Source organism: Maniola jurtina, chromosome 6, assembly GCF_905333055.1.
Source record: "Maniola jurtina chromosome 6, ilManJurt1.1, whole genome shotgun sequence".
Classification (NCBI taxonomy): domain Eukaryota; kingdom Metazoa; phylum Arthropoda; class Insecta; order Lepidoptera; family Nymphalidae; genus Maniola; species Maniola jurtina.
The window spans coordinates 13,907,003-13,919,733 of NC_060034.1; the positions used below are offsets into that span (position 1 = coordinate 13,907,003).

The following is a 12,731-nucleotide window of genomic DNA, read 5'->3' on the forward strand; positions in this document are numbered from 1 at the left end:
GTGCAACTATCAACCTTATTAGGAAGACACTACGATATATTTACGTGAATAAATGAAACTTAGATTTTTTTTTAGAAAGACGACAAGCCATGTTAAATTTTGCTTCTTCACGCTTATTCTGATTTGTAAAGCTGACTTGACAATACCCGTACCTATTCGTGTTCGGAAATGCTTATTCCACTTAACGCTTTAAAGTGTACCAATCTGTTTTTTAATAGAGTACTGCTTTTGTAGCTTAAAAAACCGGGCTCGCACACGAAGAGTTCCGTACCATTGTTTTTTTTTTATTACAAATTTTTTTTTTTTTAATTTTCATAGCGGCCATTTTTTATTTTTTATTATTAATTGTTATTATAGCGCCAATAGAAATAAATACGTACATTGTGTTATCAACTCTACCTAACTAGGTCTCTCTCTACCTACGATTCACGAGATACAGCGCGCTGACAGACAGAGATAGGCAGACGGGCTTACCAAGCCTCTGCTGTCTGCCCATCTCTCCGTTGGCAATCTTCGGGTACGGAACCCTAAAAAGTTTTATAAAATTAACTATAGCCTTATTATTAACAGAATTGGTAAATACCAGAAGAATATTAATGTAATTGTTAACGAGCTAGCAAAAAGATCATTGTTGTAGTGATAGTAAAGCTACTCTTGTCTCGAAGTAGGAATCTCAGTAAATCCGTGTAATTCCACTGATATTATGTTTATAAAAAGCAAAGCTGTTGTTTATTATTTTACAGCAAACAAATACCAAAAATAGCTAAGAAAAGTAACACAAAATTAACCTAAAAATAAAAAAGAATCTGTTAAAGAAATCTTAAACAGAATTTTCCGTAAGTCGTTTAGTACCAATGGTCATATTCGCGTGGCGCGGTTATGCATATGCGTTAGACGTGTGTGTAGCGTGTTTATTGAAAAAGACAGTGCGACAGATTTTTGATGCAATAGTTTCGCGGAATTGCTACACGAATTCTGACGCCGACCGTACAAGTTCATACCAGTGCCAGTGTAACGCATGCGTATACAGTAAGTACTCATACCAACGTACAGTAGATATAACACAAGTGCTCAATAAATATCACAAGGAAATAAGGGCGGGCTGAAAGTAATATCAGTAATACAGATAATAATTGGAAATAATGGACGCTCAACAGACACACGACATAAAATGTAGGGTGGCTATCTGTTCAAATTAACGAGGATGCAAAAAGCGTTCGTTTTATTCAATTGCGACACATAAAACAGTATTCATAACGTCACAGGCACAGCGATAAAATAACAATAGCCAAATAGATAATTTACCCCAAAATATGTGTGTTCATTTAAATACTATAAAATATTAAGTACAACTGAATTTCAATTAAAGTAAATACTTGAGTACTTAAAATCGATTACAGTACCGAAGAACGGACAGACAAGAAGGGAAGTGTGGCAAAAGTTACGCCAAAAAACCCTTAGTGTCAAAATATATCTAATTCAAACTTTTTTTTTAATCACAAAGATAAGTAAATGAATAAAAATTAAGAGAACAAACAACAAATTAATGAATGAAGTAAGTATAGCGTTTGTCAGACTTTCCTTTCCTTTATCTTGCCTTTATCAAGAGTTTTTTAACAAGACTAATCCGGGAAAACCTTGAACCCATGGCTAACATAATAAAACACACTTGCGCGACTTACACACGAAAATATTCAATAAATGTTACTATGGTCTGTATGTTATAGGCATCACAATTGGAATAATACGTGTGGTCATATTAAGTTGCCATTGCCATACATATAAGGCTGAAACAAAAAGTACGCGCGACGACAATGCACAGCAGTTGGTAGATGCGCGTCGCATGTTGGACTTCTTTAATAGGTAGAAAAGGGGTAGGTATAATAGGTAAAAAAAATTGTACAAGGAAAGCGCACCCGCGCGGACCATGTCAAACTCAGATCTATACAGAGTAGGTACTTTGATTTTACTCACAGTTAAAACGACAGAGATCTTGTTATATCTCTACATCTGAGAGAAATGATCAGCTGATCGATTGCGGAAATGCTGTTAATCATAGCTACAAACTCAATTATTATTGTTCATGCTGTAACAATGCATTACAACCAATAGTGAGAGAGATTCGGCCAATTAGAGATGCTTCCGATCATCACACTCGCTATCAAACTACGATAATCGATCTCCAGTGGCTCGATTGCTAATTGACAGCTAAATTGTCACGATCGCAATCACCTCTTATTGGTTGACGCTCGCTTACTATTGGTAACAATGCATTGTTGCAACTTGAATAGCATAAATTCAGCCAATCACAACCATTGCGATTGCAATAATGATTGATGCATATATACCTTGTCACGCTACCGTCATCGCCTTCTGTTTGTTTCAGCCCTCAGGCGATAGGCAAGAATGTCAAAGGTGACACGACAAAGCCGGGCAGGTGTAGGGCAAAGGCAGCTGCACAGTTTTGTTTTTCTCGATCAATTCCGTGGCGATATTTTTTTAAATTGCAATAGTTTATTACACTGGTGGTGACGTTAAAGGCTTGCAATGTAATTTTATCGAAATGCTCGTGAAATTTATTGAACGAGACGTGTCTGCATTTTAGTGTCAAAAGTAAAAACTTGGGCATGCAATTTTAAAATATTTAAATAGGTACTAGCCGATGCCCGCGACTTCGGCCGCGTGGATTTAGGTTTTTCGAAATCTCGTGGGAACTCTTTGATTTTCGGGATGAAAAGTAGCCTGTGTGCTAATCCAGGATATATTATTATCTATCTCCATTCCAAATTACAGCCAAATCCGTCTAGTAGTTTTTGCGTGAAGGAGTAACAAACACACACACACACATACACACAAACTTTCGCCTTTATAATATTAGTGTGAAGTAAAAGAAAAAATTTGCATCCTGCCAAGAGTATTTACAAAGCCAATCCGCACTTATCCAGTTTGGTAAATTATGGACAACGGCCCAACACCCTTGTGAGAGAAGACCTAGGTACCTACTGGATCGGCAATGGATTGACATTATGATGATGATTACATCAATCCAGAGTTCCGGCTCAGATTCAGCGTGGGCGTGAAGACTGATGCAATCAGACACCTATTATAATATGCATGAACGTGTACATATTGTTAACTATGCAGTTAATTCGTGTTCGATTTTTACGAGTTAACGGATTCTTTCACGGTCCAATGGATAGTTCGTAGGAAACGGTTATCGTGGATCTGATCTCTGAGTTTATAGAATTCATAATTTTTACTGTGGGAACGTGAGAATAGTTTGAATATTCGATATCTGTTCAGACTTGACGATCGCTGGCTAACTACTGAGCACGCCCGCACCGAGTTAGCGCAGGGGCTGTGCGGGGCGTCCCCACCTCGATTGCCATCTCGACCTGTCGCGTACTATACCTACTGCAATTAATTTTCACATGCCTATCTGCTTCTTTCGAAACATATTCACTTTACGTACATAGCTAGGCTAGTTAGTGCCATCAAAGGAATTTTAAGTCTCATCAAGTAAGGTAATTACAGGTAGTCTCTACTATAAAGGCTTGGATAAACACAAAGCGGGGCGACAAAGGGCTCTAACATTGTATTGCGCAGTAGGCAATATATCTACCGAACCTATTCGTATATAATTACTGTATCTTATTTAAAATTTCTTTGGTGATAAGTAAGATTATGTCTTAGAAGACATGCCTAGGTAAGCGCGATCTAACCTAGACATTATCTATCTTTCTTTTTATACATAGCGTGATTATCGTAAAGCACAAATATTTTGTGATTAAAAAAAAACTTTGAAACCCCTAAAATCCTGAATAATCATAGAAAAAGTGGTTCTGGAAATCTGAAGTTCTGGATAATGTGATGTGATTCAATGATGCTCTACTTGCCATACTCCATCGACTTTCATTTTTTTTATGTTCCAATATTATGGCGTCCAATAGGTGACGTGCCATATTGTTAACTTAAATTAAATTAACTTTCATATTTTTAGTAGAACTCAGAAGTTAAAACAAATATATTGTTGCAAAAATCATTAAAATCGGTCCACGCGTTTAGTCTCTAGACTGCCACAAAGCAATAAAATTGAAACATTAAAAGACTGATGCACAGATAACCATTCCTTTACGTTGCGCAGTCGGGTGAAAAATGAGTTATCTACTGTAGTACACGCGTTCGCCGCAGCGCTTTGTCTGACCAGGCCTTTAATCCAGCCCAGGCAAGTAGATTGGAGAGCGTTATTCCTAGACTTATTCAAGGCTATTCAACATTCCACATTCAGGCAGGCTTGCGTGACTCCTACCCTACTTCAATACCATAATACCTTAATACTAACTTATTAGATACCATTACCAAACTGGAACGATTAGGGCAAAGAAACGTTTAGTTTCCGTACAACAAAAACGAGTTAGGGAATTTTACTATAGGTAAGTATAAATCCTTTTGTTTTATGTATTAGGCGGAGAGATGTCTATTACTGGAAGAGCTAATCTCATACATTAGGATCAGAAAGTAAGCTTGGAGTTATATTAGTACTTCATATATAATATTTTATATTAGTACATCATAATTCATCTCTTAGGGTGCCTTTCCACTGAATTGGAACGGAGCGAAGATGTGTTAGCAGACCAAATAGATTGTTTATTGGTAGATGCCGTGATCTGACGAAAATCTGAATGTTCGACTAAACACATCTCCGTTCCGCTTTAGTGAACAGGTACCCTTAGAGTGAAGTTCAGGAAAACGGCGATGGACCACACACGGCGATGGCACAGAGCGTTATGTAGGTGTAGTAATAGCACAGCTGATTTGGTCTATAATTTTAAACATAACACGCTCTAATGACATGACATCTCTATGTCTATAGGTATCAAACTTTGCAAGAAAACATGTTATAAGACCACAAAAAGTTACATCAAATTCTTTTTTTTTTCTTTTTTTTTGCCAAGCTCCGCTTTGTTCCTATATTTTTTATTTTCTACCCAACACTGAACCGAAGCTGTATAATGTGTCTGGGTATGTATGTTGCAGTTTTCCTCGAAAGTTGCTGGACCAATTTTGATACGGAATTTTTAGTTCATGACAGTGATCGCAAAACAAGAATACGTTTCTTGTTGCCCATTTGTTGCCCAACTGAAGTTGCAACATAGTGTTTAGCGCAGGTCATAGAGTATAGACTAATCAAGAGGTTATTTATATCTATGGATTAAATACAATGACTAGCCTGGCTGAGATCTGTTCAGATTAAACTAAGTACTTGTTATAATGTATGTGAGCTAACATGGAGCAGGTATTTTTAGCTACACAGAATTTACATAACTAAAATAGTATAAATAAACTAATAATAAAGACACATTTATTTTCTTTAAAAAACGGTTAAAGCGTTTTTGTTGCGATTTTTTGTTTTACATTATCCTAAGAGCCAGTTTTAAACCAGTCAATTTTCACTTGTAATTTTATAATTCACCTTGATGAAATAATGGTTTATGACAGGGCGCGCGTCAAATAGCCGACAATTAAAAAATAAACAATGACAGTGAGGTTGAACGACCATCTCGGCCCGGATGACTCAGTTTCTACCTGACAGCGACCGGACTGTGGTCCTAACAGTTTTATTACCCTCTGTGACCATTAGGGCTACGCCTTAGCGCCCATAGCGTACAAACTGCTCATTGTCTCTCTTTAGAAAGTAGCAAGGGCTAATTTAGGGCCCTGGGATGTACCTACAGTTACGTTCCACAAGCTAAAGCTACTAATTGGGGACTCTATGTCATCGGCATAGTTCCAGAAGGTCTGTATAAGCTACTGCTGAACAAATGCCTTTCAAGTAGGGTTGCCAGGCGTCCGGTTTTAGCCGGACATATTTGGTTTTCTAGAGTGGTGTCCAGTCAACTATTTACATGTCCAGCCTGTTCGGTTTTTGTTTGACGCAACAACTACGTCACGGATTTGGTTAAAATTTGGAATGGATATAGATTATATTCTGGATTATCACATAGGCTACTTTGTCTATGAGTTCCTACGGGTTTTTTTTAAAACTTATATCCACGCGAACGAAGTCGCGGGCATCAGCTAGTAGTTAACAAAAATTAAGGAAAAATTATTACTGTTGATAGGTATGGTGCTTCGAATGTAAATAATATGGAATGGAATGAATAAATCCGCGTGGGATTCAGAATGAGAACCAACTCTTTGAAGTCGATTCCAAGGACATTCACAGATGCTCCTCGGCTCGTAAAAAGCCGTCCTGGTCGCGAATCACGTGCAATGCACTTCCCGGGCCCGGCGCGGCGTGCACCGCTGCGGCCGGGCCAATGCGCCCGCGCACGCTTCTAATGACATGACCGGTCGACGCCTGAGGGTATGTAGCTGCCATCACACTAACATCATAAAGGCGAAATTTTTGTGTGAGAATGTATGTGTGTTTGTTGCTCTTTCACGCAAAAACTACTGGACAGGTTTGGCTGTAATTTCGGATAGAGATAGCTTATATCCTGACTTAACACCGACTACTTTTAATCCCCGAAAATCTAAAAGTTCCCGCGGGATTTAAAAACCTATATCCACGCAGACGAAGTTGCGGGTATTAACTAACATTCATATTAACAAACATATTAAGTTCATCCTTTTGGATTTTTGTTATATCAAAGTTCGGCAGGCAGCTACGTACGTTAACGCGGCCGGGAACCCGTTCGACCCCCGCCGTGCCGGTTAGAAGTCCTAACTTTTTATTTTACGGCTCACCCTCCGCTTAGCGCAAACCCACTACCAACAAAACCGATTCTTCGTTTTGTACTCAAAGTCACTTGTTTAACTTTCGCGCCAGTTATGAACTGGTGTTTAGGAAAACGAAATAACTGAATAACCAGGCAGCTCGGTCGATAACCGCGTCTAGTCAAAGTAGTTTATAGGGCTACAGCCTACAGCGTACCTACGTACCAACTACAAGTTGTTATATAGGACCACTGTACTATTAGGATGTATTCCGAGCTATAAGTATATTTAGGCTCTTTCATATGAAATAGGCGTTCTATTCGAACTGGCCACTTTGATCTCAATACCTATATTATGTATCTGGCGTTGGAATTCCAAAATCAAAATTGGTGATTTATTTGGTTTATATCCGTGAAAAATCGTATTTAGGCTGTCTGTTAAAAATAGAAATACTTAGATATTTCATGATTTTTGGGAATACCAGCCTTGAAGGAATTAAATAAGGCAAAAAAAAATATATGAAAATCTGTCATTTTTCAAATTATAGATATCCATGGATAATAAGTATTTGATCTTTCGGTCAAAAATAAAGGATAACCTAATTCATGTTTTTTGGAAGCTATATTGCCTCACCGATTTTCAAAAATTCCACTTGAACGGAGCCGGGGCGTGTCAGCTAGTAAATTATACTTATAAATAAAAACAAAACAATTGAGATAATGTGAGAGCCGCAAGCCAAATTCAAAAACTATGAAATATTATTACACCTATATTATTTAGGTATAGTATATACTGTAATGGTACTGTACCTATTTAGTGGCTGGTGCTTACGGTACAGTGCTTGATAAGGCTTCTAACTATATTTGCGAATTGTCAAGTGTATTGCTTATCAATTATTATCAATCACGCATTTTAGCAATGATAAGACCCTTGATTCTTTACTTACTTTACTAGTAAAAAGACCTTTGTTTGGGTTATTGCAATTTTTAGGTTAGGTACCTATCTACTAGTCAGTAGATACTATTTTTGCAACTATAATCATAAAATTCGATTAAAAACTTAAAAACACGAATATAATTCATATAATATGACAGGGAGGTACTAAGTAGGTATTACCCAGGTAGGTATTTAAATATTATAAAATGCTAGTGTGGCATTTATTTTAAGTCCGTATTCAAACAAAAGCCAGCTTTAAGTCATTGACCTTATCTAATGGGGTTAATAAATTGCAGACGTACTTAGTTATTCACTTAAAAATAAAAATGTATTTTATTTTAAAGTTAATTTTCTGTAACATAAGGCCGATTTGTCCTAGGTACGAACTTTTGCACTTAACAATAAGGGGCGACGAAGCGAGTCAAAAGTCAAAATCATTTTTAGTCTTTTGGCGCTAATTAAAAAAACCGTTAATAACTTACAGCAGGATATTTTTTTTATTTAAATGATTACTAGCATACAATATGACACTTTCATTAAAAATCGAACCACATCAGTTAATAATTAGCTTAAATTAAGGTACAAGTAGGTATTTCTACATACTATTATCATCCGGCCACAACAATTTTTAACCGACTTCCAGAAAAGGAGGAGGTTCTCAATTCGTCGGGATCTTATGTTCCCCGATTACTCAAAGACCCCTGGACCGATTTGGAAAATTTTTTTTTTGTTTGAAAGGGTATACTGTGCAGGTGGTCCCATATAAATTTGGTGAAGATCTGATGAATATCTTCGGAGATGGAGAACAGGACTCCTCAATGGATAGGAGCAAATTGCTCGCGATCAGTGTAAAAGCTTAGTAAACAGTAGGGTTTTAACTGGGCACAGCATATTATAGTACAGTGGGCCACTAAAAATTGTGAAATAAAAAATTTTCAAAAGAAAAATAAAACCGACTTCAAAAACGACAAACACTAAAAAGTAAAAAATAACTTTTGTTTAGCTACACGTGTAATGCGCCTAGGTATGAAGTCGGGCGAGCTTCACTCTTGGATTTCTAATTTTGTTTTAATATGCTCGCTCGACTTCATACCTAGGTGCATTACACGTGTAGCTAAACAAAAGTTATTTTTTACTTTTTAGTGTTTGTCGTTTTTGAAGTCGGTTTTATTTTTCTTTTGAAAATTTTTTTTACTAGCTTTTCAAATTCGTTTTTTTAGAGACATTTCCAACCTTAAATCCACTCAAAGTCACGGCATCAGCTAGTTTGTATTTATATTCAAATATCACTTTTCCCTTAACAATGACACCGAAGTAGGTATTTGTATAAATTCGCCCACACCCGAACCGCGCCTAGCTAAAGTTAACACACACGGCGAATGTTATCAAGCTGTAATGGTTGACCCACATATGCCCACTTCAGACTTATCTGCTGCCCTATCAGTCCAACGATTGCTATGCCTACTTGTTATTTTAAGTTTAAAAAGTTATTGAAACAAATACTGGTCATATACATCAAATATTATAGTATTCTAGAAAGTCTGAGTGAGCTCTATAAAGCGCACTTTGACTTTGCTCAGATTTAAGACACTGTTAAAACGAGATAGCATTATCAATCTGTCTCGTTTTAACAGAAACTTAAGTCTAAGCAAAGTCAAAGTGCGCTCTATAGATTTCAACCTTAGACTCACACCAATCACAAGTTAACATCATCTCAACCATTTACAAGTCCATACTTAACCCATTATCGACCCACCACTGAGCATGGGTCATGGGTCTTAGAATGAGAAGGGCTATCAACACACCTTTGAGAACATTATGGAGAACTCTGAGGCATGCAGGTCTGTCTTATAATGTTTCCTTCACTGTTAATGCAAGTGATAATGCACATAACTCCGAAAAATTAGAGATGTATGCCTGGAATCAAATCCAAAACTGCCTGAATAGGAGACTGAAGCCTTAAACACTAGGCAATCATCTTTTACAGAATCCAGAGCAATAATTAATTACATCAATTAAGTACTTACCTATAACTAATTAGTAATTAAGTAGGTACCTCTACCTACATCCTTTCAATCAATGCTACAAAGTATTTTCTGGCTTATGTAACTGTTAAAATATCACTTCTCAATAATTACTAGACTACTAGAACTACTACTACTAGACTACTAACTAGAAAGATTACTGCGATTTATAGTAATAATTTTACTGTGTGACCACTCGATTTAATGGCGAAGGAAACATGTGGGGAAACCTGCATCTCTGAGAGTTAGTACATAATATGTAAAGTCTGCCAATCTGTACTTGGCCAGTATAATACTGATGACCTAATCCCTTCACAGTCTGAAAGGAGACCCGCACACAGTACTGGGGCCAAAGATAGATTGAGATGACGAATTGTGACATATCTCCTGTTAGGTAGTGTGAGTTTTGAGGTCGAAAAAAATTATAAAAATTGAAATACTGCATTCCGCTAGTTTGATGTAGATAAACTTTATCATTTTGTGACCTCTGAGATATATTAATACATATTATGTGTAGGATGTAGGTAAGTGTAATGTATTATCAATAACCATAATCATCATATTATTACTTAGGTATATAATGTTACCAGTTACCATACTTATTACCTATTAAATGAAAGTGTGTAATTCAGTTAGCAGCCTAATAGATTTTGATAAAAGGTATGAAGATAGCTCTAGCATCTCTAAGGCATAGGCTACTTTTTATCCTGGAAAATCAGAGTTCCCATAGTTTTTGAAAACCAGATGAACGAAGTAGCAGGTCTGTTTCTAGTTAATCATTTAATAGAAATAATCTCAACTCATAAGACCTGAATTTATTCCATAGCTCTACAATGGATGATAATTCAACTCTAGGAAAACGCAATGTTGCTAACACACAAGATTAATTTCCTCTTATAAATAATTTATATTTTAATTTACCTATAATAATAATAGGTATGGCAATGCTAACATTATTCGATATCTAACTACCTACATACAACCAAATTACTTAGCAAATACATTATACTTACTCAGCATGTTGTAACTATCTGTGAAATCACTAATGCAAAGTAATCCTTATTATCAAGGATTTTAATATTTTTTATTAAAGTTCATAAGTCTGATAACATCTTTGAATAAAGACAAAGAGATAATTTTTATCATACATGTAAATATATACTTATTTATTATCATTATCAAACTCTGATATAACAGCATTGTGATAATAACCAAATTTAAATTAAGTCAAGTTCAGATTTTTACACCTTGAACAAATTTTTCATTGTATTCATTGTAATTTTGCATAAGATAAAGTTAAAAACCTAAACCTTAACTAAAGCATAAATAAGTAGAGCTTGTACTTAGGGAGAATTTCACCAACACAGAATAAATTTTATACCCAGGATAAAGTCCTCAGTTACTCTCAGACTTGGTCCATGCTCTCAGATAACTCGTAACCATGGTAACGGTAGACAAGCACCAAGGCTTCTTCTTATTTTCAGTGACAAGGCAATCAATGACAATTGACAGATACCTAGTCAAACTTCAAATTGCGGCTTGATCGCGTAGCATGACAGCATTACAATGTCATGATCGCAATCACCTCTGATTGGTTGATGGTCGCTCACTATTGGCGTGCATTGTTGCAACAAGAACACCATAAAAGTCAATCACAGCGATTGCAATAATTGTAATAATGATTGATGCAGGTTTTTCGGAATCGACCTATTGACGCATTTTCTGTTTTTGACATTTATTCATTCTTTGACTTATTCAAACCTGTCCTAGACAACTAAAAACACTATGTTTCAAAGGATAACTACCTAGCTGAAAGACTGGCGAAGTGCATGGTGCTGGGCTGGCACTTCAAAGTCACCAAACAAGAAAAGAAAAAGAAAGAATAGTGAAACGTATTGTAAGTTGCCCAAGAGTAAATGTAACGGTAATTTTATTCTTGGCATCTTGGTCGTAATAAACTATTAGGTGAAACAACTCAAAAATTCGCGAAAACCCTTGATATGGTAGGTAAAAATTCTTCTTGTATGATAAGTGCTAATTTTATCGTAACAGAAAACTTGGACTGCCTTACAACCAGCAAAGAACACTTGTTGAAGTAAAAACTCTCTGATGAGCATAACTGATTAAGTTTTTTAGACTCGGAACCATGAGACGACGCCACACAATATTTAGCTTCTACATAATTACGTATTATGTTCCGCCTGAGGGAGCATGATATGATCGCTGTATCCATGTGAAAAAGCTGTGCTTATAAATTATAATGTTTTATATTACCAGGTTTAACGAAGGTTTAACGATGATTTTCGGTCAGAACTGCAGTGAAATCATGCGCTATTTGAGTTGAGTTATCAAGATTAGACGCGGTTACGACACTGCATCGCTCAATCCTCGACGGCAATTCGGAGGGCATTCAACCGAGTAGGCCTAGCAACACGGCTTACGAGCCTCTCGCGATGGCCATGACATTGAAACAAGCACAACAGCCTGCGGTCACTAGAGCATTGACTTCTCACATTTTGACACTATCAAAACAAATTCGTAATTAATGGAAACTGGGTAGCCAAGTAATTATACCATGGAGTGTATTTCATGTTATTCTCACCTGTCAGAAGACTCGGAGCTGTCGTAGCGGTCGAAGCATCGCTTCTTCCTGTCCTCGCCGTCGTCGGCGCTCGAGCCGGGAGCGTTTCGGAAATCTGTTGTCGCGGCCGCCACGGAACGATCGGCGACCACGCCGCGCGTCTCACTTTTCTCACACGATTCACTCGCTTCCAGTTCGGTGTAGAACGACAACTTCAACCTGCCGTAGTCCGACGATTGTCCACTACACTTTTTTGTGTCACCATGTGAAGGGTCAGACGCGGAAAAAGTTAAATCTTCGATTCGAGCCCGACCGGCACGGTCCTCGGGCAACCCATCCGCCATCTTTGAGCGCACGAGTGTTTTGTCGCGAGTTTCGGTTCGTCGCCGTGGGCCGCATGGGCGCTGCGGTCGCTGCGGGCGCGGGGGAAGGCTGCGTGACGTCACGGCGGCTGCGCGGCCGCGGGGGCA

General features: G+C 37.4%; 1 protein-coding gene across 1 annotated transcript in view; it reads right to left on the reverse strand.

Annotated features, from left to right (window-relative positions):
* LOC123866038 (zinc finger protein jing homolog) overlaps positions 1–12,731 on the reverse strand; it is a 207,626-nt gene extending 194,895 nt beyond the window's left edge. Inside the window, exon 1 of the mRNA XM_045907355.1 lies at positions 12,283–12,731. Coding sequence (XP_045763311.1) covers positions 12,283–12,605 — 323 coding nt within the window. The 5' untranslated portion in view covers positions 12,606–12,731. The remainder of the gene's footprint in view (positions 1–12,282) is intronic.